This window comes from Ovis canadensis, chromosome 5 (assembly GCF_042477335.2).
Source record: "Ovis canadensis isolate MfBH-ARS-UI-01 breed Bighorn chromosome 5, ARS-UI_OviCan_v2, whole genome shotgun sequence".
Classification (NCBI taxonomy): domain Eukaryota; kingdom Metazoa; phylum Chordata; class Mammalia; order Artiodactyla; family Bovidae; genus Ovis; species Ovis canadensis.
In genome coordinates, this window is record NC_091249.1 from 78,905,262 (window position 1) to 78,932,090 (window position 26,829).

Below are 26,829 nucleotides of genomic sequence, written 5' to 3' on the forward strand. Positions count from 1 at the left end.
GTTTGGTCTTTGTGCATGGTTCTGGCTTACAGCTCCTGAAACCTTTGGAATTTCCTGAGCCATAGGTTGATGGGAGCTTCTTTTGTCATCATCTTTGGTCTTTCGTCTCAGTTTATGACTTCAGAGGCATAAAGTGAAATGGGTCTCTTGTTATTCCTGACAAGCCCCTTTCCACAGGGTTTTTATTAATGAGGTGAGTTTGGGGAAGCACTGGAGACGGGGTGGTGGTTGTGAGCGGAATCAAGCATGAATGGAGGGGTGGGACTTAGTTGTACCACCTCCTGGTATCCAGGGACGGGGGAAGGAGTGGAGGTTGAATCAGTTACCAATGGCCAGTGAATGAGTTAATCCTGCCTATGTAATGAAGCCTCCATAAAAAGACAAAAGGGGGTTCAATCTTTTGTAAAAAGTCAATAATCTAGTGATTAAGTAGATTTCCTGAATCTTACAAGGTGCTTTAGCAAACCCAAAAAGAGGGTCATGAGAACCTCTTGATCTATGTAGGCAGTTGGTCAGAAGCACAGGTAACAACCTGGGCTTGTAATTGGTATCTAAAGTGGATGGTGGTTTTATGGGGGAAGATCTTGATCTGCTACCCCCAGGTGGAGAGTGTCAGAACTGAACTGTAGGACCCCCAGCTGATGTCAGTGTTGATTAGTGGTGGTGTGAGGAGCCACTCCCCCGCCCCCTGCCAAGTTGGAATCGTTGAGTAGTCAGATCCCTTTTACCAGAGATACTTAAATCATTCTGGGTGAAAAGTGAGAATTGTCCACTGGGTTTTACAACACAGATATCTTCAGTGACTTTAATAAAGCAGTGTTGGTGTCACAATTGCAGAGAGGATTAAGGGTGAATGGTAGGGCTGGAATGAGAGACAAGGAATTTAGGTAACTCATTCAAGGAGTTTTGCTTGAGTAGTTCGAGGAACTTGGTTGGGGACAGTTTGTTTTAAGTTGAGAGATATTAGAGTATATTTGTTTGCTAATGAGAATGTTCCAGTAGAGAAGAAAAACTGATGATTTAAAGGGGGAAGAAAGAATTGGTGGGAGCAGTGCTCTTGAGTAGGTGAGAAGGAATGGGATCTAGGGAGCAGGGGATGAGATTGGTCCTGGTTAGTGCATAGACTTGAATTATAGTAGTAAGTGAAGGTATAGTCGTTAAGTGTGTATGGATACGGATGCTGGTAAGTATGTAGATTAGGTGATGGGAGCTTGTAGATGTTCTCTTCTGGTTGTTTATCTCAGTGAACAAGCACAGTTATTAGCTGAGACTGAGGATGAGGGAGGAGATACTGGAGGTTTAATTAGCAAGGAAGAGACATAAAGTTTGAAGATATGAAGATACCAAGACCAATGTTGGTTTCACTATTTTGTTTGCTAAATTCCTATTTCCTTGATTGCTTGTCCTTGATTTTCACACAGTAAAATTATATTGAGTTAGGAGAATTTACAGGGCTTCCCTGGTTGCTCAGCAGTAAAGAAACTGCCTGTAATGCAGGAGACACAGATTCGATCCCTGGGTCAGGAAGATCCCCTGGAAGTGGGCATGGGAACCCACTCCAGTATTTTTGCCTGGAGAATCCCATGAACTGAAGAGCCTGGTGGGCTACAGTCCATAGGGTCTCAAAGAGACATGACTGAAGTGACTTAGCATGCACGCATGCCTGAGAATATATATATATATATATATATATATATATATATATATATCAGTTCAGTTCAGTCGCTCAGTCGTGTCTGACTCTTTGTGACCCCATGAATTGCAGCACGCCAGGCCTCCCTGTTCATCACCATCTCCCGGAGTTCACTCAGACTCACGTCCATCGAGTCCGTGATGCCATCCAGCCATCTCATCCTGGGTTGTCCCCTTCTCCTCCTGCCCCCAATCTCTCCCAGCATCAGAGTCTTTTCCAATGAGTCAACTCTTCGCATGAGGTGGCCAAAGTATTGGAGCTTCAGTTTTAGCATCATTCCTTCCAAAGAAATCCCAGGATTGATCTCCTTCATAACGGACTGGTTGGATCTCGTTGCAATCCAAGGGACCCTCAAGAGTCTTCTCCAACACCAGAGTTCAAATGCATCAATTCTTCGGTGCTCAGCCTTCTTCACAGTCCAACTCTCACATCCATACATGACTACTGGAAAAACCATAGCCTTGACTAGGTGGACCTTAGTCGGCAAAGTAATGTCTCTGCTCTTGAATATACTCTCTAGGTTGGTCATAACTTTTCTTCCAAAGAGTAAGTGTCTTTTAATTTCATGGCTGCAGTCACCATCTGCAGTGATTTTGGAGCCCCCCAAAATAAAGTCTGACACTGTTTCCCCATCTATTTCCCATGAAGTGATGGGACCAGATGCCATGATCTTCGTTTTCTGAATGTTGAGCTTTATGCCAACTTTATCACTCTCCTCTTTCACTTTCATCAAGAGGCTTTTTAGCTCCTCTTCACTTTCTGCCATAAGGGTGGTGTCATCTGCATATCTGAGGTTATTGATATTTCTCCCGGCAGTCTTGATTTCCAGCTTGTGTTTCTTCCAGTCCAGCGTCTCTCATGATGTACTCTGCATAGAAGTTAAATAAGCAGAGTGACAATATACAGCCTTGACGTACTCCTTTTCCTATTTGGAACCAGTCTGTTGTTCCATGTCCAGTTCTAACTGTTGCTTCCTGACCTGCATACAGATTTCTCAAGAGGCAGGTTAGGTGGTCTGGTATTCCCATCTCTTTCAGAATTTTCCACAGTTTATTGTGATCCACACAGTCAAAGGCTTTGGCATAGTCAATAAAGCAGAAATAGATGTTTTTCTGGAACTCTCTTGCTTTTTCCATGATCCAGCGGATGTTGGCAATTTGATCTCTGGTTCCTCTGCCTTTTCTAAAACCAGGTTGAACATCAGGAAGCTCACAGTTCACATATTGCTGAAGCCTGGCTTGGAGAATTTTGAGCATTACTTTACTAGCGTGTGAGATGAGTGCAATTGTGCGGTAGTTTGAGCATTCTTTGGCATTGCCTTTCTTTGGAATTGGAATGAAAACGGACCTTTTCCAGTCCTGTGGCCACTGCTGAGTTTTCCAAACTTGCTGGCATATTGAGTGCAGCACTTTCACAGCATCATCTTTCAGGATTTGAAACAGTTCAACTGTTATATATCACTTCAGCCCTTATCGATTTTAATTGAGTCAGGAGGGAGTATGTTCTTTTATTCAGTCTCAAGTGTGGAATTAATTTGATGTTATCTGAAGTAAATTTGGAACAAAGAATTTTGTGCCTTGTTGCATCTAATAACATGATTCTCTTAAGACTGAGTTGGAGGCCAGTATTATCTTCATTTGGGACTTGGGTATACCTTGTATTAAATTTCTAAATAAACTTTGAGTAACAAAGAGGAAGTATTCATTCTGTCAAATTGTGACTTTATAAAGTTTCAGATACTCTTATTATCTGATTTAACTCTTAATCCTGAAATTTGGCTTGGATCTGCTACTTTTCAATGCTGAGCTACTTTTCAATGCCAAATGACTATGGGCAGGATTTGAAAAGTGCTACTTAAACTTAATCCTTGAGTATTGGTAGATACAGAACACCAGAATGATGAGAGTAGGGAAATTCATATGCTAGTTCCAGCATATCATCCACTTTCTGCTTGAGTTCTGGCAGTCTCACTGTACTGTGGGAACCTGTGTGTATATTTTGCGTATGAACACTCTAGACTGGTGGTTCTTGCCTACCTTCCTTCACCGAAGTTACAGAGATACAGTGAAGATAAAGGGATATAGGTTTCCTAGTAAATGAAAAGATATAGTAAATATCAGTAGTGATATATGAATTTCCAAGTGATAAAAGTTGATCCTGGTTGCCTTTCAGTTTTGTTTTTTAAATAGAAGCCAAGCCATTCATATTTCTGAAATCCTGCTGTTAAGCATGAGATTAGAGAAGATTAAGGTTAATTTGACTAACTTAGGGCCCATGAATCACAGCTTCATAGAAACAAATTTGACCATGATTATAAACATGAGAGGAGGTTTGAAATTTTGTAATGTGAAGCTTACAGCAAAGTGTTTTTTTTAATCTGCAAAGTGTTTATTTATTTAATTATTGAGAACGGAAGAGATGAATTGTTCAGAGGGCCTGATTAAAAATTAATACTAGCTACTGGTGTATATCATGTGGTAAACTTTGTGGGTGTTGTATGCTAATTATCTACTGCCAACAGAATGAAGTAGGCATTGTTCTTCTCATTCTAAAAGTAATAATATCTAAAATTTATTGAGCCTCATTAATGTGTCAGAGTAAATATTTTACTTAAAGTATCTCATTTGAGCTCCTTAAGAAGTCCATGGGCTTCCCTGGTAGCTCAGCTGGTGCAGAATCCATCTGCAATGCAGGAGACCCTGGTTCGATTTCCTAGGTCAGAAGGATCTCATGGAAAAGGGATAGGCTACCCACTCCAGTATTCTTGGGCTTCCCTCGTGACTCAGCTGGTAAAGAATCTGCCTGCTGTGCGGGAGACCTGAGTTCAATCCCTGGGTTGGGAAGATCCCCTGGAGAAGGGAATAGGCTACCCACTCCAGTATTCTGGCCAGGATAGTTCCATGGACTGTACAGTGAATGGGGTTGCAAAGAGTTGGACACGACTAAGTGACTTTCACTTTCAAGAAACCTCTGAGGGGGTCTTCCCTGGTGGTCCAGTGGTTAGGACTCTGGGCTTCCACTGCAGGGGGTGTGGGTTCAACACCTGGTTGGGGAACTAAGATGCCGCGTGCTGCACAGTGCAGCCAAAACAAAGCCTATGAGATAATTATTATTATTACTCATTTTACTGATGAGAAAACAGGCCTCGAAAGGTATGTCACTTCCCCAACGCCATTCCCCTAGGATTAAAGTTAGGATTTAGATCCAGGTCTGCTGGATTCTATAGTCTCTGCCCTCATCACCTGGCTTATAATTTTATTAGAAAATTCTGTCCTCTAACATCATGTGTCCTAGTTTTGTGCTTTTCAGTTAAAATAGTGGAACCTAAAGGTGGATGGCAAAGGTACAGATTTTGTTAGGTATTTCGATGGCACTGATGAGTGAACTTGAGGTAGAGTAGGAGAAATGAGCCACTAGAAGAATACATTTTTAAAATTCTTTAGCCTGAATGGTTTGAGAATTAAAAGAAGAGACTTTACCAAGTATATAATCTAATTGCATATATTGTGTGAGGGTGTGCCAGTATACAACTTTGAATATTTAAGTGTAGTTTAAATTTTCACTCAGTATGAATGTGCCAGATACTGTCCTTGGTGCTGAAATACAAAGGATGTCAGTCTCGCCCTTGAGATGCTCAAATTGATAAACTTACTGCGGGAACTCATTGTTTTGCAGTCACCTTATTAATAGTTCAGGAGTAGTCCAACTTGTACAGCTGGCAAGAACAAAGTATTAATATTAAGGCGATGGTTGGGGGGGGTTGGTTATCTCAAACAAGGAATCAGGTTCATGTTGAGGTGCTCAGTGCTTCACATTGAGGTGACATTTGAGCTGGGACTTAAAACAGGACAGGCATTTCATTTAGGAGATAATGAGGGAAGAGAGAACAATGTGAGCAAAAGTGTAAAGATAAAGAAGTATGTGGCTTGTACAGGGAACAGCAAATGTCTGTGCCTTAAGGTAAATAAGCTACGATGGTCAGCTTGGGGTTAGAATATGAAAGGCCTTTTATGTCTTATTGAGGAGTTTGGACTATATTCTGAGCAGTATGGAAGCACCAAAGTTTGTTGTTATTTGGATATATCCAGATGTAAGGAAAGATAGACAATATGATGATCCCACATGAACCCATCATCCAACTCCAGCACTTATTAACTCATGGCCTTTCTTGCTTTATCTTTGGCCCTTGCTTCCCCCCATCATATTTTGAAACAAATCCCAGATAGTTTGTTATTTCATCAATAAATATTTCACCGTGTATCTTATTTAAAAGTATTGAATGTCCAGGTAATGTTCAAATTTCCAGTGGTTAAATAACTTTTATACTTTTAAAGTTATAGTAGTCCACACTTAAGAAATTCCTTTAGCATTTCTTATTTCTTGTAAGGTCAGTTTAATGGTGAGGAACCCCTTTAGCTTTTGCTTGTCTAGAAAACTCCTTTAGTTCTTTTTTTTTTCTCTTGAACCACTTGTCTACATATATGTATTTCAGTCAGTTTTTTCCTTTGCTTTTGTTTTTAATTGGAGGACAGCTGCTTTACGATATTGTATTGGCCTCTGCCATACAACAAAGTGAATCAGTCATAAGTATACATCTGTCCCGTCACTCACCACCCACCCCCCATCCCACCCCTCTAGGTTGTCAGAGTGCCTTGCTGAGCTCCCTGTGTGACACAGCAACTTCTCCTTAGCTATTCTACACTTGATAATATACATATTTCATTGCTACTCTCTCAGTTCGTCCCACCCTCGCCTTCTCCTACTGTGTCCAAAAGTCCATTCTCTATGTCTGCATCTCTGTTCCTGCCCTGAAAATAGCTTAATCAGTACCATTTCTCTAGATTCCATATGTATGTGTTAACATATGATACTTATTTTTCTCTTTCTGACTTTCTTCACTCTGTATAATAGGTTCTGTGTTCATCTATATCATTAGAACTGATTCAGCTGCATTCCTTTTTTATGGGTGAATGATATTCCATTGTATGTATGTACCACAACCTCTTTATCCGTTCACCTGTTGATGAATATCTAGGTTGCTTCTGTATCCTAGATACTGTAAATAGTGGTACATTGAACACTGGGTTACATGTGCCTTTTTCAGTTATGGTTTCCTCATGGTGTATGCCCAGTAGTGGGATTGCTGGGTCATATGGTAATTTTATTCATAGTTTTTTAAGGAATCTCCATACTGTTCTCCATAGTGGCTCTATCAGTTTACATTCCCACCAGCAGTGCAAGAGGATTCCCTTTTTTTCCACACCTTCTCCAGCATTTATTGTTTGTAAATTTTTTGATGATGGCCATTCTGACTGGTGTGAGGTGACACCTCATTTCCTTTTCTCTAGTAATGAATGATGTTGAACATCTCTCCATGTGTTTGTTGACCATTTGTATGTCTTCTTTGGAGAAATGCCTCTGTAGTTCTCACACCCGTTTTTTGATTGGGTTGTTTTTCTGGTATTGAGCAGCATCAACTGCTTATATATTTTGGAGATTAATCCTTTCTCAATTGTTTCACAGGCATTTATTCCCTCCCATTCTGTCTTTTTGTCTTGTTTATAGTTTGTTTTGCTGTGCAGAAGCTTTTAAATTTAATTAGGTCCCACTGTTTATTTTTATTTGCATTACTCTGGGAGGTGAGTCAAAGAGGTTATTGCGGTGATTTATGTCAAAGAATGTACTGCCTCTGTTTTCCTCTAAGAGTTTTATAGTGTCTGGCCTTACGTTTAGGTCTTTAATCCAGTTTGAGTTTATTTTTGTGTATGGTGTAAGAAAGTGTTCTAGTTTCATTCTTTTAGATGTGGTTGACCAGTTTTCCCAGCACCACTTATTGAAGAGGCTCTCTTTTCTCCACTGTATATTCTTGCCTCCCGTGTCAAAGATAAGGTACCCATAGGTATGTGTATTTATCTCTGGACTTTCTATTTTGTTCTGTTGATCTGTATTTCTGTTTTTGTGCCAATACCATAATGTCTTGACTGACTGTAGCTTTGTAGTATAGTCTGAGATCAGGATGGTTGATTCCTCCAGCTCCCTTCTTATTTGTCTAGTTTGCTTTGGGTATTTGGAGCCTTTTGTGTTTTCATACAAATAGTGAAATTTTTTGTTCTGGTTCTGTGAAACGTGCTGTTGGTAATTTGGTCGGGATTGTGTTGACTCTGTAGCTTGCTTTGGATAGTATACTCGTTTCACAGTATTGATTATTTGAGTCCAGTGATACAGTGCGTCTCTCCATCTGTCTGTGTCGTCTTTGCTTTCTTTCATCAGTGTCTTACAGTTTTCTGCATACAGGTCTTTTGTCTCCTTAGGTAGGTTTATTCCTTGGAATTTTATTCTTTTTGTTTCAGTAGTGGTTGGGATTGTTTCCTTAATTTCTCTTTGTGATTTTTTTGTTGTTAGTGTATAGGAATGCAAGGGATTTCTCTCTTAATTTTGTATCCTGCAACTTTGCTGCAAATTCATTGATTAGCTCTAGTAATTTTCTGGTGGCTCCTTTAGGGTTTTCTATGTGTAGAATCATATCATCTGCAAACAGTGAGAGTCTTGCTTCCTCTTTTGCAATCTGGACTCATTTAATTTCTTTTCTTCTCTAATTGCTGTGGCTAAAACTCCTGAAGCTGTATTGAATAGCAGTGGTAAGAGTGCGCACCCTTGTCTTGTTCCTGATCTGAGAGGAAACGGTTTCAGTCTCTCACCATTAAGAAGAATGTCTGCTTGGAGTTTGTCATGCAGAGCCTTTATTATGTAGAGGTAGGCTCCTGCTATGCCCATTTTATGGTGTCTTTCCTTCAATTCTGAGTGGTAACTTCACCAGATAGAGTGTTCTTGGTTGGAAGTTTATTCTTTTTCTTTTTGTTGCTCTGCTTGGGTGAGTTCTACTGCCTTTCCTTAAAGTTGACAGATTCTTCCTTCTGCCTCATTGAATTTGTTGATGTTCCTCAAGTGTATTTTTCAGTGCAATAATTCTTCAGCTGTGTGACTGCTGCTGCTTTCCTGGTAGTTCAGCTGGTAAAGAATCCACCAGTGCAGGAGACCCCGGTTCGATCCCTGGGCCGGGAAGATCCCCTGGAGAAGGGATAGGCTCCCCACTCTAGTATTCTTGGGCTTCCCCAGTGGCTCAGCTGGTAAAGAATCCGCCTGCAATGCGGGAGACCTGGGTTTGATCCCTGGGTTGGGAAGATTCCCTGGACAGGGGAAAGGGTATCCACGCTGGTATTCTGGCCTAGAGAAATACACGGACTGTATATTTTCTTAAATTTTCCACTTTTTGTTGAAGTTTTCACTCTTTTCATCCATTTGTCTCCCCAGTTCAGTGGGCATCTTGATGACCGTTAATTTGAACTCTTTATTAGGTAAATTACTTATCTCTGTTTCCTTAAGAATTTTTTGTGAGGTTTTTATCTTAACTCACTTGGAGCATATTCATCTGTGTCTTCATTTCACTTGACTCTCTGTGTTGGTTTCTATACAGTAGAAGAAACAGCCACTTCTCCCAGTCTTGAAGGAGTGGCCTCATGGAGGAGGAGGTGCAGCTTTTCATTCATCCCTGCCACAGCTTTTGTTTGTCTTTCACACTTCTGTGTTTGCACAAGTGGCAAATGGCTCCCGTTTGTTGAGGTTGTGCTGAGAATAGTGTTCCAAAGAGGAGGATTTCAGCACCTAGATTCAATCTGACTAGAAGCTAGACCCTCAGGCAGCAAACTTATAAGTATGCAAATATATTCAGTTCTGGGGGGCCACAAAGGTAAGCCCTTTTGGCCCCCAGAGCCAGGAGATCTGTCCTCTGGGCAGCAGTTGCAAAAATCAGGATACGCCCTCCAGATGAGTAGATACGCTTCTTTTTGGGAAGATATTGGTAAGCTGGAGTAAGGCAGAGAAAAAGAGCTCCAAGCTGATGTCTACAGCTTACATTATTTTTTGTTTTGTTTTGTTTCTTGGTTGCACTGCAAGGCATGTAGGATTTTAGTTCCCCAACCAAAGATTAAACCTGTGCCTCCTGCATTGGAAGCACGAGGTCTTAACCACTGGACAACCAGCGAAGACCCCAGCCTGCATTCTTGAGAGCTGCTTCATAGGCTACTAAATGTGTTGCAGACTTGAGGCTTCCCACTCAAAAGTTCCAGGACTGCAGTGTGGTCTCCTTCATCGAAAGACTGAGCAGTGTGCCTTGGTCTGCTGTCTGTGCAGTCATCTGAGGATGGTAGCCTGCCATGAACCATCCTTCCCCAGTGGCCGCAGTCCCATGAGACCCAGAACACAAGCCCCTCTGGTCATGAGGGCCAGGTGACCAAGGGGCATCCCTTGGATGTCAGCTGCAGAAGCTATACCAGACGTGTGTAAAGCTCCCCTCCAGAGACACTGGTGCTTTGTAGCCTGGCAGAGGATGAGTGCTAAGATAGTGTCTACAACCTCCCCACCACCAACCCCAACTTTGGAATGGATTACCGTCAGCCCCTTGATATGTATTGTTTGCTTAGAAGCCTGCCTCCAGGCCAGTTAGGATGGTTAGCTAATAGGCCTCCTTCATAGAAAGACCTCAAAGATCTGTTGCCTCTTGCTGTGCCCCATGGGTGGCAGCTGTTTAAGAACTCTTATCTCCATTGGTTACATTCCTGGGGGACCCACAAGTAAGTTTAAGCCTCTGATTACCAGAGCCAAGTGATGTAGAAGTGTCCCCTGGCAGCAGTCATAAAATTCATGGTGCCAGACAGGGTTCTGAGCTCTTTGGGCAACACCTATTACTACAGTTCCATGTGAACCGGAACGCAAGCTCCTCTGACCTCCAGAGCCAGACAGTCAAGAGTTATCTCCTGGGTGGCAGCTGCAAAAGTTGGGGTACCAGATGCATATAAAGGCTGTCTTCTGGGAGATAGATACTGGTTCTCTGGAGCATGGTAAAGGAGAGAGCAAAGATGGTGTCTACCAGTCTCCTTCCCTGGAGAGCTTTGCAGCAGGCTCCTTAATGTGTGTGTTAACTTGCCTCTCAGGCTTAGGGTTGGTTGGTCTGTTCATTTAAATTTACTTTTGGCTGTACCACATGGTTTGTGGGGTCTTAGTTCCCTGACCAGAGATTGAGCCTCTGGACCCTCTGCAGTGAGGCCTCGGTTTTAACCATGGTACTGCTGGGGAAATCCCCAGGCTGAAGTTTTAATGTAAACAGGTGAGCCTCCTTTACTCTAAGTGTGGAAATTGGCTGCTTCTGAGCTGAGCATTGGGGTGGGGGAGTTTCTGAGTGTGACTCTTTAAGAGGTGTTTCTCTGATTGTCTCCGGCTTGTGGGTTGTGGGCTGTGAGCTCAATTGGTTTTCAAAATTAGGTGTTTTGGGGGTTCATCTCTCAAGTGTGTGTCTTAAAAGTTGCAGTGCCAGATGTGGAGTTTGAACCCTTTGTTCTCAGAGGGAAGCTCTGAGTGTTGAGTTCCCTCTCAGTTGTGGGTTGCCATGGTGGGTGTGGGGTTTATGACAAGATTGTGAGCCATCCTCTCCTACTGCTGTGATATAGTTTTCTTCCTGTGTACCTGATGTGTTGTTGTCATCCAGCCAGCCTTTAGTTTTCTTTTTTTTTAAGAGAAAATTGTTCCATGTGTAGCTGTAGATTCAGTGTGTCTATGGCAGGAGGTATAGGAGATTAAATAATATGCTGCTGAATAACCAATGAGTCAAAGAAGAAGTCAGAAAATACCTTAAGAAAAATGGAAATGTAATATACCAGAGTTTGTGGGATGCAGCAAAAGCAGCTCTAAGAGGGAAATTCACAGCAACAAATGCTTACCTCAAGAAACAAAAAATCTCAAGAAACAGCATAACTCTGCACTTCAAGGATCTAGAAGAACAAATGAAGCCCAAGGTTAGTAGTCAGAAAGAAGGAAATAATAAAAATTAAAGCAGAAACAAATGAACTAGACATTAAAAAGACAAGAGAAAATACTGATAACTAAGAGCTAATTCTTTGAAAAGATTAAAAAAAAAAAAATCCCCCAAACCTGACAAACCTTTAGGTAGACTCAACAAGAAAAGAGAGAGAGGACTTTATTATATAACATCAGAAATGAACAGAAGAAATGTGACAGTGATACCACAGAAATACAAAGGATCTTAAGAGACTACTATGGGACTGCCCTGGTGGTCCAGTGGTTAAGACTGCCTACCATTGCAGCGGATACAGGCTTGATCCCTGGTTCAGAGGAGTCCACGTGCCACAGGGCAGCTGAGCCCATGCACCGCAACAACTGCAGCCTGCGTGCCCAGAGCCCAAGAGAGGCCCCCGCAGTGAGAAGGCCACGCACTGCAGCTGATGAGCAGCCCCCACGTGCCGCAACTAGAGAAGGCCCGTGCACAGCAGTGAGGGCGCAGTGCAGCCAAAATAAATAAATAACTTGAAAAACACTGAAAAAAAGGAGACTACTATGAATAATTATATGCCAGCAAATTGGGCAACTTAGAAGAAATTAATAAATTCCTGGAAACGTATAACCTAAGGCTGAGTTGAATCTGTGTGTGTGTGCTCAGTCATGTTGGACTCTGCGACTCTGTGGACTGTAGCCTACCAGGCTTTCCTCCATGGAATTTTCCAGGCAAGAATACTGGAGTGGATTGCTGTTGCCTCCTACAGGGGATCTTCCCAACCTAGGGATTGAGCCTGCGTCTCTTGTGTCTCCTGGTTTGGCAGGTGGATTCTTTACCAAGCCCAGCGCCACCTGGGAAGCATAAGGCTGAATCATAATGAAATAGAAAATCTGAGCAAACTGATTACTAGCAAGGAGACTGAGTCAGTACTCAAAAACTCCAACAAACAAAAGTCTAGGACCAAAAAAAAAAAAAAAAAGTCCAGGACCAGATGGCTTCCCTGGTAAGTTCTACCACACATTCAAAGAAGAATTAAAATTAGTCCTTCTCAAACTCTCCCCCCAAATAGAACAGGGCAGAATTCTTCCAAACACATTTTATGAGGCCAGCATTATCCTGATACCAAAACCAAGTAATGTGCCACATACAGAAAATTATAGGCCAATATCCCTGATGACCACAGATCTAAAACCCTCAAGTTCTTAGCAAACTAAATTCACCAATGCATTAAAAGGATCATAGAGGAGTGGTGGGGAGCGGCGGCGGCAGCAGGCTGAGGGGACGCACGGGCAGTGGCGGTGCCCTGTCACATGGCCACAGTGGGGGCGGCTGCCGCTGCGCCGCCAAATGGGAGGAGCCTCCCGAGCAGCGCGGCCTGACCTTCAGCCTGTACCTGGCCTGTACCTGCTCTTTGACCTGGAGCAGTCGCCGTGCCTCAAGGAGAGCCGTGAGGGCAGTGGCCGCGGTGTCTTTAGGCCATGGGAGGAGCTGACTGACCGCTCCAAGTTTGTTGAAAGTGATGCAGATGAAGAGCTTATGTTTAATATTCCATTTACAGGCAATGTCAAGCTCAAGGGCATCATTATAATGGGAGAAGATGACGACTCACAGCCTTCTGAGATGAGACTATGCAGGAACATTCCAGAGATGTCCTTTGATGAGAGACAGGGAGCCAGATCAGACCTTTAGTCTGAACCGGGATCTTACAGGGGAATTGGAGTATGGAACAAAAATTTCTCATTTTTCAAGTATCTGTCATCTCTCAATTCATATTTCAAAAAACTTTGGAGCCGATACCACAAAGGTCTTTTATATTGGCCTGAGAGGAGAATGGACTGAGCTTTGCTCACATGAGGTCACCATCTGCAGTTATGAAGCATGAGCCAATCCAGCTGACCACAGGGTCCATCAGGTAACCCCACAGAAACACTTTATTTCCTAAGGTCTGGCTAAGACTCCCACAGAGGCATTGCGTCATTGAAGAAGTATGACATCCTGTTGGGAAGGACAAAGAGAGATGGGGCTCCAAAGAGAGTTGGCTGCCACAGCCTCTGCCAAGCTCTGTCTTTGGGGCTTGCTGCAGAAACCTGGCCTATGGAAGATACCACACCCCCAGGAAGGGTTGTGTGGGTGCCAGGGAACAATCGTGGTTCTCTGGGGCCCTACAGATATCGGGTCTTGGGCTGGTCAGTATCTGGCAGCCATGGATGATGCCTGCCTTCCCAGTTTATGTGGCCATGGGACCCCAAGTGTCTTGTTGCTTTGTGGCAGGATTATTTTATGACTTGTTTTTTAAAATGGAAACTATTCCTGGGCTGCGGTAAACTTTTTGAAGCCTCAGCATTGTGTTTGTATTAACCATCAGGGGGGTCTGTAACTAGAAATACTTGTCCCTGCTTGCTCCTTCTCCCTGTCATCTTTCAACATTCTTGTCAAGTTGCCCAGCTTGGAGTTGTCTGTCATGCACCAGTGTCCCATGTTATAGCTTGAAGAGCAGGAATCTCCTGATGTTGCTTAATAGCTTGAGAGGGTCCTTTTTTCCTGTTGCCCAGGTAAGCAGTCTGAGGAGAGCATGGCATTGTTTCTGTGTTTGTGGGTATCCTGGTTGGGGTAAGATGGGACTTTGATATGCTTCCCTTTGGGATATCCTTAATGTTTATCAGCTTCTAACTAGTAAGCCCAGTGGCAGAATTTGGAGATCTCGGTTCTTCTGTTCATGGCTTTTTATTCACTGTGACTAATAAGCTTCCTAATAAATCCTTGCCAGACTTAAAAAAAAAAAAAAAGGTCATAGACCATGATTAAGTGGGATTTATTCTAAAAATATATTCAACACTTTCCAATTCCAAAAATGGTTCAACACATAACAAGCCAGTTAATGCAGTTCACCACATTAACAAAATGAAAGATTAAAAAAAAATCATATGATCATCTCAGTATGGACGTACAAAAAAAGCATTTGACAAAATTCAGTATTCATTTATGATAAAAACTTTCAGTATCCATTTTTGATAAAAAGCAAGCATTGAGTGAACATATCTGAACATCATAAAAGCCATATATGTCAAGTCCACAGCTAGCATCATACTCAATGGTGAAAAGCTAAAAACTTTTCTTATAAGGTCAGGAAGGAAGATGATGATATACATATACTCTAACCACTTATATTCAAAATGATATTAGAAGTTCTAGCTGCAGAAATTAGACAAGAAATGTATCCAAATTGGAAAGGAAGAAGTAAAACTCTATTTACAGATAACATGATAAAACCCTAAAGACTCCAAAAAAAACTATTAAAAGTAAATGAATTCAGGAAAGTTGCAGGATACAAAATTAATACACAAAAACTTGTTTATACTAATAATGAACTATCAGATAATCAAGTAACCCATTTACAGTTTCATCAAAAAGAATAAAATATCTAAAAATGAATTTAACCAAGGAGATGAAAGACTTGTATATTAAAAACTATATGACATTAATGAAAGAAATTGAAGAAGATAGAAATAAATGCAAAGATATTTTGTGTTCATGGATTGGGAGAATTAATACTGTTAAATGACCATACCACTCAAAGCAGTCTACAGATTCAGTGCAGTCCCTATCAGAATGTCGGTGGCAGGGCTTCTTTGGTGGCTCACTGGCAAATGATCCACCTCCCAGTGCAGGAGACACGGGTTCGATCCCTCACCTGGGAAGATCCCACGTGCCGTGGAGTGACTAAGCCTGTGTGCCACAAGTACTGAGCCTGTGCGCTCGAGTCTGGGGGCTGCAACTGCTGGGCCCACGTGTCCTAGGGCCTGTGCTTCACAACAAGGGAAGCCGCCACGATGAGAAGCCTGCGTACCACAACTGGAGAGTAGCCCACTTACAGCAAAAGCCCATGCAGCACCGAAGACCCAGCCCAGCCAAAAATAAATACAATTAAAAAGAATTTTTCAGTGGCGTCTCACAGAAATGGAACACTTTTAAAAGTTGCATGGACCCTCCAAACTCCAATAACAAAAGCAATCTTGAGAAAGAAGAGCAAAGCTAAAGGCATCATGCTACCTGATTACAAAGCTGTGGTAATCAGAACAGTATGATATTGGTATAGAAATGGACACATAGATCAATGGAACAGAATAGAGAGCCCAGAAATAAACCCACAAATATTTTGTCAGTATTGGGGAAAAGATAGTCTCTATTGGACAGCCATATGCAAAAGAATGAAATTGGATCCTATCTTACACCATACTCCAAAATTAAGTGGGTTAAAGACTTGAATGTATGACCTGAAACCATAAAACTCCTAGAAGAAAGCAGGCAGTAAGCTCCTTGACCTAGGTCTTGGCAGTAATGTTTTTTAATCTGACACCAAAAGCAGTAACAAAAATAAACAAGTAGGGCCTTATTAAACTAAAAAACTTCTCATAGGAAATCAGCGACGTAATGAAAAGGCAAGCTACTGAATGGGAGAAAACAGCTGTAGGTAATATATCTGATAAAGGGCTAATGTCTAAAGTATACAACAAACTCATATAACTAAATAGTAAAGAGACCCCAATCAAATTAAAAACTGAGAAGATCTGAATAGCTATTTTTCCAAGGAAGACATGCCAGTGACCAACAGGTACATGAAAAGATACTCAGTGTCATAAATCATCAGAGAAATGCAAATCCAGACCGTGGTGAAATACTACTTCACACTTGTTAGGGTGGCAGGGATTTGCAGAAAAGGGAAACCTTGTGCACTTTTGGTGGGAATGTAACTTGGTGGAGCCACTGTGGAAAACAGTATGGAGGTTCCTCAAAAAATTTAAAATGAGCTACCATGTCAGCTAGCAATTCTACTTCTGAAGAAAATAAAAGCACTGCTTTGAAAAGATGTATACACACTCTTATCCATTGCTGCGTTACAGTAGCCAGGATATGGGAACAACCTCAGTGTCCATCAGTGGATGAATAGGTAAAGAGATTGTGATATATATAAATACATAAACACACACACAGAGTTATTAATCAGCTGTGAAAAAGAATGAAGTTTTGCTGTTTGTGACAAGGACGAACCTGGAGGGTAGTGTGATAAGTGAAATAAGTCAATCAAAGAAAGACTAATACGTTTGATTTCTCTTGTATGTGGAATCTAAAAAACAAAACAAAAATAAAACTAGGCTCATAGATACAGAGAACAGATTGATAGTTGCAGGAGGCTGCAACCTCTTGGGTTGAGGGGTGGGAAAAATGGACAAATTGTTTTTTTTCGTTTGTTTTGCCGTTTTTTTAGTTTAAATAGATTGAATCAAACTTTCAAAAACAGTCCACTCGTTAACATTTTTCTTAGTTCTCATAATCTGTATGTAGGTTCTTTATTCAGCTCCTTTTTAAAAACTCTCCTTGTGATTTGTTTGTTGAAGAAAGTGGGCTGTTGGTGTCACAGACTTAAGTACAGCTCGGATTTTGTTGAGCGCATCCCCTTCATGTTGTTTAACAGGTGTCCCCGTCTCTGTCTTTTCTGTATTGACTCAAGATTGATTCAGGTTTGTTTTTGGCAGAAAGACTACTTCATAGATGGTGATGGGTGGTGTCTTTTTACATCAGGAGGCATATAAATCCCCTTTATGCATTAATTTCTTAGGCATTACAAAATGATGTTATTTGTCTTGATTTTTCAACAAAGTTGAGGAATTCTTCAGATCATGTCAGGGATCTGCTGTGTCTTTAAATCTGTTTTAGGACTGAGATGACTTACACTAGGGAATCAGTAGTCACTGGCCACCGTAAAAAGGAATGAAATTTTGCTGTTTGCAACAATGTGGATGAACTTCAGTTAAATTATTATCTTTAGTGAAATAAGTGAGACTGAGAAAGACAAATATTGTGCAACATATGTTGAATCTAAACCGTAAAACAAGCTAGTGAATATAACAAAGAAGAAACAGACTCACAGACGTAGAAAACTGATGGTTATCAGTGGGAAGAGGGAAAGGGGGGAGGCAAAACAGGGGTAGGAGGTTAAGTACAAGCTACTGTGTATATAAAGTCAGTAAGCTACCAGGGTATATTGTGCAACAGGGAATATAGCCAACATTTTATAATAACTATAAATGGAATGTAACCTTTAAAAATTGTGACTCATTATGTTGTACACCTGAAACTTACATAATGTTGTATATTATATATATATGATGAGAAAGTCCCTAAAAAAATAAGTGTTTATTGGTCAGTAAGGATAAGATATCTTGGGCATTATAATATGTTTATTATTTGACTTAATGTGAGTTACTGACTTTTCACTCTTCTTAGCATTCAGTACACTACAAGCTCTTTGTGGTATTTTATGTAATAGCACTCTCTGTTAACAAATATGTCCAGAATGTTCCCACTTGTTATCCTTAAATAGTTTCCATCAAAATGGAGCTGATGTGGTTCAGAAAATAGATGTGGAGAAGATTCTAAGTGTCTGTTGCTTTACAGGCTTTTTTCATCTCACAGCATTTTACCTCAATCACATATCCACACAAGTGCTTCTCTTGAAATATCTCGAAAATGGGAGAAGAAGAATAAAATTGTTTATCCTCCACAACTGCCTGGAGAACCTCGGAGACCAGCTGTAAGTTTGTGGGTATAACTGATCTCTTCATTTTGATAAAGCACTCTTACTCTTGTGTAGCAATGCCGGGGTCCAGCCCTGGTGGATCCAGGGAATTCGAAGGTGGGGATGGAGTCAGCATCTTTGGAAAAATACATATTTAATCACAGATATAGAGAGATTAGAAATGGATAGTGTAGTAGGAAGATTAGTGGAGAAAAAGAGGCTGAATAACTTGGATTACGTGAAATAGCATCCATGCTCCAGACGGGAATTCAGCCAGAAAAACGGGAGCAAGAAAGAAGCGACATGGGGGAATCAGTCTTTCTGGAAACTGATCCGATTTCTTTATTTTTGGGTTTGCTTATATACCTTTTGTTACACATAGGGATGAATACAGAGTCACATGGGAGTCAGCAGTCCTGAGACCTTTATCAAAATCAGGTGCTTCACATAAATGTATAAAAAAGGTACATCATCTTCTGGCCATGAGTGAGACCTGCTGACATTTTATGATCCTTTCTTTCTGATAACCAAAAAACTTATTTCTTCCAAGGGTGTTTTTTCTTAAACCAGGCACCACCCTCCAAATAAAGTTACATTCCTATAGGGTGAGGGTGTAGTGAGTTACAATCAAGAAAGGAATTTATTTAACCCAAGGTTAACATGATTAGTTTTAAAGGTTAATACTTATTTCTCCTATATGCTAGTTATATTCATTATAAGGGCAGGGAATATGGAGATTTAGCAGCAAACATCAGCCCAACAAATGAAAATCCTTTCACCAATGCTCCCCTTAAGATCTATTTAGTCTTAAGATATGATAAAGTTACATTTTTACATAGCAAGGACACAGTGATTTATAACAAAGCACAGTGATCTATTACAAAAGAGAAAATCCATTAACTCAAAAAGTCTAGTATTGCTAACATCAAACTACTATATTTCCTTCGCTATATTCCAAATACATTGATTAACATATTCCCAGGTGCCTAAGGATATGGAGGCCTGGCGGCAATCATTGACTCAACAAGAAGAAACCGTCCTGTGCTAATTAAGACTCTCAAAATACTCCAAAACTCTCTGTGCTGTTTATGGTTAAGAGGTAGTAAACAATCATGTGGCAGGAGTATGGATAATGCTGTCACACAAGCTAGTCTGTTAGCAGAGAGATTTGACCTGAGACATCCTTGTCCCACCCAGAGCAGGGAATTAGCAGCAATTATTGACACAACAAATGAAAAAACCCTTCACCAATATAATTCCTAACCAACACACTATACTAATAATTTCTAACTCCCCAAAAGAATTTGCCTTTAATAAGTCTAAAACATCTCATGCCTCTCAGGTTGGGAGGCTGTAAACAATCAGATGTGGCCGGACGAAACCTATACAGGTGGGCTAAATAACCTTCAGAGAAGTCCGTAAGCTGAAACACTCTTGTCACGCCCAAGGATTTTTATTGCCTTGGGGCTGCACGTTTACTCCTTCTCCAAGAAAAACAGTTATGGAGGAGAGCCCCCCGTAAAGTCAGAGGTGTAGGTGAGAGCGTAAAACAGATTCTGGTTTTGGGGTTAGATGCTCGGGAACAGGGGGTTTCCTGTGGCTTGATCACGCCTCTGTGTATGCCAAGCCTCCTTCCTCATGACCTTTGCCATGGGCGGAGTTCCTCACGCTGGCTCCTGGCATAGCTAGCAGTGATTTAGTATTCCATATTAAGAAAAAAATTAACAGCAATTTTCTTGATCTTTTCATTGATACAGAAAATATTCTAGGTTTATCTTTTTGATAGTTAAAAAGATTGTTTCTTATCTATTTGCTTCTTATTTATTTTGTTTCTTTATTTATTTGCTTATCCAGAAGCGCTCCTGGATGGGCTTCCCTGGTGGCTCAAATGGTAAAGAATCTGCCTGCAATGCAGGAGCACTGGGGGTTGAATCCCTGGGTCAGGGAAGATCCCCTGGAGAAGGGAATGGCAACCCACTCCAGTATTCTTGCCTGGAGAATTCCATGGAGAGAGGAGCTTGGTGGGCTACAGTCCAGTGGGTTGCAAAGAGTTGGACAAGAGTGAGCGACTTTAACTTTTTTCACTATAAATACCTTGCTGACTAACAGGGAACAATTTGCTCACCTGGCCACATAGTTTACACACTGTGTCATTATTTGCAGTGTTCCTTAGAATTTTCAGTCTGCTAGCTGCAAACATTTAGAAAGTTAGTATTACCTCTTGTTTAAAAGAGGGCCAGATAATACTTACCATTCTGTCTCATTCTGTTCTTCAGCATTTGGAATATGTAGTTAAATAATAGTAGATGGGCAATGAATAAATCCTATAGCAGTAACTTAAAATGAATGTCATCAGTTTAGACCACTCCTTTATTTTTAAGAGTGTCTTCCTAATTTAGCTAGTACAAATATCCAAACAATGTAGGCTCCTGTAGATACTATCTTACATGTGACTTCATCCTGGTAAAGAAAGTAAGTCAGAAATTAAAGGCTTTTAAAAATACATATACATATAAAATAGTCATATCTTGTTAAATTGAGCTTGACTTTTTATGTGTTTCTGAAGAAAGCTAAGTTAAATAAATTAGTAGTGAAACTGTATCAAAACTGTTTGAACAGTCACTTCTATGAGAGGCATGTTTTTAATATGTGGATTAATTGACATACTGATCATATGTTATTCTCATGAGTCATTAATGTGGATCCTCTATTAGGTGACATTTTTTGTTGCTGTTTGTGTCATTATATGCATTTAAAAATAAACTTTACAAGTTACTAATTTAGACATTTCATAATTTAGACATACTTTATTTGAATAGCTGTTTTGGACATTATATTCTAATGTAAGTTTACCTAATTTTACTGTGTAGGTTAATTAATAGCTATTATGTTTAACCAGGCCTTCTGACCTCCAAATTTGCCACTTTATCTATTTGCCATGGTAGGTTTATTTACTGAGACTTTATCTGGTTTACCTTTAGAAAGTGCCCTTATACAGTGCACGTGCCTCAAGTAAACGTTGAGCTTTTTAGTTTTAGAAGACGATGGGTGAATAACTTTCACCTTTTCTGGTAAACATTTGATTCCTTTTTTCCCAGTGTTTTGCCAGGATTACAGTGTCTTTTTCTTTTTTTTAAATATTTGAAGATGATTATATACAATTCAAGTTTAACAATATCTCACCATGGGAAACCAAGAGTTGAAAGGTTTCTATATAAAAGATTTTGTTGAGTATTAATTTTGCAGATTAATATTATCAGTCATGACAGTTCTTTCCTCTCCTGTGCTCCCCAGGACAGATTATTGCTGAAAATGTAATTAGACTGTTGCTATACTTTTCAGCCTGTCAGCTTCTACTGCAACAGAATTGAAATCTGCTACATATTGAAAGATGGCCACTTGAGACTAACTGGTGTTTCTAAGTCATTTGTAAACTTCTAGCAGGGCTCAGAATGTTAAAAAGTTCTGCGGTTTCTCTGCTGTTACTTGCCTTGAATTGCCTTGAAATCGTTTTTCTGATTTTTAAGTGGCAGTGTGGTGTAGTAGTAGAAAGAGTGTGGGGTTTAGAGTCATGAGGAGAACTTTAAAGATAGACCTGGCAGACATTGTATTAAGCCCTTCACATACTTCCCTGGGTGGCACTAGCTTTGTCTCTTACAAGCTTTGCTATCTTGGACAAGTCGCTTGATTTCTCTGATTTTCATTTTGTAAAAGATTTATAAAATGTTTTGTCTCCCAACTCATAGAGTTAGATCATATGAAATAAAGGGCTTGAAAAATGCTTTATGAACTATAAATTGTGTAATGGGTGATTGATGAAAAAATTCAGTGGGATAAAGCTACCTTCTATAAATCAGTTCAGTTCAGTCGCTCAGTCATGTCCGACTCTTTGCAACCCCATGAATCACAGCATGCCAGGCCTCCCTGTCTATCACCAACTCCCGGAGTTCACTCAGACTCGCTTCCATCAAGTTAGTGATGCCATCCAGCCGTCTCATCCTCGGTTGTCCCCTTTCCAATCCCTCCCAGCATCAGAGTCTTTTCCAATGAATCAACTCTTCTCATGAGGTGGCCAAAGTACTGGAGTTTTAGCTTTAGCATCATTCCTTCCAAAGAAATCCCAGGGCTGATCTCCTTCAGAATGGACTGCTTGGATCTCCTTCAGTCCAGGGGACTCTCAAGAGTCTTCTCCAACACCACAGTTCAAAAGCATCAATTCTTCGGCACTCAGCCTTCTTCACAGTCCAACTCTCACATCCATACATGACTACTGGAAAAACCATAGCCTTGACTAGACGGACCTTAGTCGGCAAAGTAATGTCTCTGCCTTTGAGTATGCTATCTAGGTTGGTCATAACTTTTCTTCCAAGGAGTAAGCGTCTTTTAATTTCATGGCTGCAGTCACCATCTGCAGTGATTTTGGAGCCCCCCAAAATAAAAACCTAATATTTACTAAGATCTTACCATGTGCTAGGCGCTGTATAGTACTTGGTTCACATAGGTTAGTTTATTTAATCCTTATTGTAGTTTTAGGTGATAGGTACTATTGTCTTCATTTTAAAGAAGAGACTTAGCCAGAAACTGGTGAAGGGCCTCGGGCTCTGTAATTGGTAAATGGTAGAGTGGGAATTCAGACCCCGGTAGTTTGATTCTAGAACCTATGTTCTTCTTCTAGAACCTATGCTCTTCACCAGACACCCGCAGTATTGGTTTTCTTACAAAAGTAGCTGTTTCATCCGTTTTTTCATTGTTTTCCTCACTAACAAGAAACTTTCTTTTTGTATGCTTTGTTCTTTTAGCCAGCTAAATGTTTTTAAAATACTTTCATTTAAGTCTTTTACTATTCACCTGTATAGAATTGCAGATATTGTCACGAACTAGCCATTTTGCAGTTTGTTTCTCCCTTAGTAATCTTTATGACAGTGAGACTTTGGAAAAATATAGCTTTAAATAGGGAAAAAAACAGTCTCCATATTCTTGATAATGTTTTTATTTCTTATGGCAGTATTTCATTAGGCATTAGAAAGTAAAAACCTTATTAATACTGTGTTACTGTCATTTTCGGAGAAGGCAATGGCACCCCACTCCAGTACTCTTGCCTGGAAAATCCCATGGATGGAGGAGCATAGGCTGCAGTCCATGGGGTCACTAAGAGTCAAGACACGACTGAGCGACTTCACTTTCACTTTTCACTCTCACACATTGGAGAAGGAAATGGCAACCCACTCCAGTGTTCTTGCTTGGAGAATCCCAGGGACGGCAGAGCCTGGTGGGCTGCCATCTATGGGGTTGCACAGAGTCGGACAGGACTGAAGTGACTTAGCAGCAACTGTCATTTTGATAGGCTTGTTTAATTTTTTTTTTTTTTCCTGTTTGTAAGGAAATCTACCATTGTCGAAGACAAATAAAGTACAGCAAAGACAAGATGTGGTATTTGGCAAAATTGGTAAGCTAAAGTGACTGTTACCATATAATACTTCGGGAAAGAAGGTTCAAATTTTATCCTAGTAGTTGAAAAAAACCAAAAACCGAAAAAAAACTTGCCTGTTTTCTCCAAAAAGTGAGGAATATAATTACATTTTCAGACATTTGGTTGGTAATCCAAAAAATGATAGCTCAGAAATTAGTGATTTTGTTCAGTTTTTACCTCCTGAGAATCTCAATCATGTTAGATTCATAGATATTTAGAACAAAGGCATCAAGAACCTGGCTACAGTTAGAGAATCTAGGAAGCAGACTTACATATCTGTAAAAGCTGATTCAACCTGTTTCAAAACTGTTGCCTTTTAAGTTTTTTACCCAGAAAATAAAATTTATATAGGAGAGAAAGCAAAAGCAGCAAATACATGTATAATAATACATTTATTCTGTAGGAAAAAGATGCCTTTTATGCCTGCTAGCGTCCTTGCCAACCTATGATCTTTCTTTGTCATGTCTGCTCTCTTTTATTATTAAAACTATTAAAATCCAGGTTAGTGGTTGAAATTTTTAAGTTTGATTTTAACTTAAAGAGAGTGATGGTGTACCTTCTCAAACATGTATTTTTCTCCATTGCATTTATTAGCTATTTTTATTTTTAATGAAAAAAATTTTCCCTAATTTTACTGAGATATAATTAACATGTAACTTGTTAGCTATTTTTAGAAGTTACTTGGATTATGTAAGGCTTTTACTTTTCACTGAAGTGGCAATACTGACTTTGTAAACCAATTTATTTATTTTCTCTTTGTCTATTATCCTTTAATTCTAGATACGAGGAATGTCAATTGACCAGGCTCTGGCTCAATTGGAATTCAGTGACAAAAAAGGAGCCCAGATAATTAAAGAGGTAAACTAAGATTGGTGGGGAAAGAACACATAGTTGTCTTGCAGATGTTAGTAAGCTTTGCCTAAATCCGGAATTAGCTCATTTAAGTGCAGAGTTTATATTATACAGATTCAGGGTACTCAGTTTTATGAATGTTCTTATACGTTAGGGATGTTCTATGCTTTAAGTATTCTTTTTCCTGAGATGCTTTTATTTGTACCACAAAGTCATTTATATGCATCTTATTTTAAATTATTGGGTCTTGATACATTATTTTAGAAGAATTTTTGTCAATTCCACAACTGAGAGCTTGGGATTTTATAACTAATTGAGTGGAAAAAGCACTGGACTGGAACTCTGGTGACTTGGTCTTATCTTTTCTCTGACAATTTCTGTTGTGACTATGGGCAAGGCACTTGTCTAGTTCCATTTTTCTTATTTGTAAGAAAGACCTCTCTAGCTCTAAATGTAGCTGATTCACTTGGTGCAAATATACTGTTGGTATTTGTGCTGACTCATTCTAGGCACATGAGTGTTTTGTTTCAGAAAGCTGAGTTGAGGACATCTGGGGAAATCAGCATTACTTCAGTTAATTTTCACATTAAGTCAGATCTTTTAGTTTAGTAGTTGAATAGCTGAGATGGTTGGATTCAGACTTCTAAGAGGCTCTCTTGCAACGCCTCTTATTTATTTCCATTCAGAATGCAATTCTAAGTATCTGTTGTGTACCCAGCTTTGTACTGCATTCTTCCTCTTTAAAGGTCAAAAAGATCTGCTTTCTGTTATTTCTGACAACTATTGTCCTGTTTTAAGAAATGTGTTCTGGAGAAAGTTAATTCAAAATATTTATGGAGTATAAATTTAATAATTCTTTTTTTGTTTGTTTTGTTTTTATTTTTTGGCTGTGCCATCTGGCATGTGGGAATCTTAGTTCCCTGACCAGGGATAGAACCCGAGTCCCCTGCATTGAAAGCTTGGGGTCTTAACCACTGGACCACCAGGGAAATCCCTAAACTTAATAATTCTTCAAGGAAATTTTCAAATATGATTTTCTCTATTTGTCTGATGTTAATGGTTATTTTGCATCCAAAGTTTAAGAATTTTCAGTAAGATTTAGCTCTTGAGCTTCTTGAACTTTTTGACAAAGTCTGTGACTCAAAGACATAATGCTCATTACCAGGGTTTCTGCTGCTAGTACTGTTATCTCCGCCTCTACAGCTTACACATTCCATTTAAAACTTAGCAGTATCGACTGTGTTCTTTGCATTTGCAATTCTTGTCTGAGGAAGGAAACTCACTGTATCCATTCTCCTTAGTACTGTTATCATTTGATACTCTCTTTTTAAAACTGACTATAATAGGAAAGCATGTGATTAGCAGTCATGTAGAGATAATAACAAGAAATGAGAAATTTAATTCTGTTCTAGTTCAAGGTCAGCCATATGAATGCCTTTCTTTTCCTTGTTAAAGGTTCTCTTAGAAGCACAAGATATGGCAGTAAGAGACCACAATGTGGAATTCAGATCCAATTTATATATAGGTAAGATCTCTAATATTCTTAGCTTTGGAAAGTGTTTTCTAGTAGTGGTGCCAAGTTCTTTACCTAATAACAGTCTTTGATATCTAAATACTTTGGACTATGTTTACCATTGGAAATTGCTGGTAATAGCTTATTTTTCAGTCTCCAGCATGTGAATGTTAAGTCTGTTGTAATGGTCCTAACTGCTTTATTTTTACTTGTTCTCTAATGAGACTGAGATCATGAAATCTATTGCTGATAGTTATTAAATAATGGATATCAAGATGATACGTAGAGTGGTCCTTTACTCATAATAAGAATGTAGCTGATTTTTAAAAAAATGAATTCTTTGTCAACTCGAAAGAGATATATAAAGGATCACAGTGGACTTAGACAGTCTTTATAGATAATGTGCCATGCCAGGCGCCTCATCCATAGAGGTATCCTGTAAGTTAGCCCTCCTAGTACCAGAATGGAAAATCATCTGTTGAATTACAAAAGCCAGAGGACCTTTGAAGACTTAGTGACCCAGATGTGTTGGTTCCTCTTTGTTCTTAACATCCTAAAGCATTAGCTCTAGTTTTGTAGGCTTGCCTCACATCTATTTAATGGAAGTGAAAATGTTTTGGAAGGCATGGAGTACTGTACAAATGTAAAGGATATTTTGGTAGCATACCTTCATACTGATCTTTTTTTATAAAGAGATCAGTGTTTATTACAAAGCTCTTCCCCACCCCACCCCAATAAAATGGAGCATAGGTTGGAGTTAATGCAGCAGTTACTCCTGACTTCAGGAGTTTTATCACCAAACAGAGATGTTGATGTCAAAGCAAAATTTTCTCAGTCTACCAAACCTACATATAAGAAGGACTATTTTACTAAAGAT

At 39.9% G+C, this 26,829-nt stretch overlaps 1 protein-coding gene and 1 pseudogene across 5 annotated transcripts in view; both read left to right on the forward strand.

The window, feature by feature from the left end:
- The window catches only part of MRPL22 (mitochondrial ribosomal protein L22), a 43,803-nt gene that overhangs the window by 11,405 nt on the left and 5,569 nt on the right, over nt 1-26,829 (forward strand). For 2 of the 5 annotated variants that reach the window (XM_069592480.1, XM_069592479.1), the window contains exons 4-7: nt 17,997-18,132; nt 23,498-23,563; nt 24,368-24,445; nt 25,895-25,964. In XM_069592480.1, coding sequence (XP_069448581.1) covers nt 17,997-18,132; nt 23,498-23,563; nt 24,368-24,445; nt 25,895-25,964 — 350 coding nt within the window. The remainder of the gene's footprint in view (nt 1-17,996; nt 18,133-23,497; nt 23,564-24,367; nt 24,446-25,894; nt 25,965-26,829) is intronic. The other 3 variants (XM_069592483.1, XM_069592481.1, XM_069592484.1) reach the window with 2 other exon arrangements.
- LOC138440609 (PITH domain-containing protein 1 pseudogene) lies at nt 12,532-13,558 on the forward strand (annotated as a pseudogene).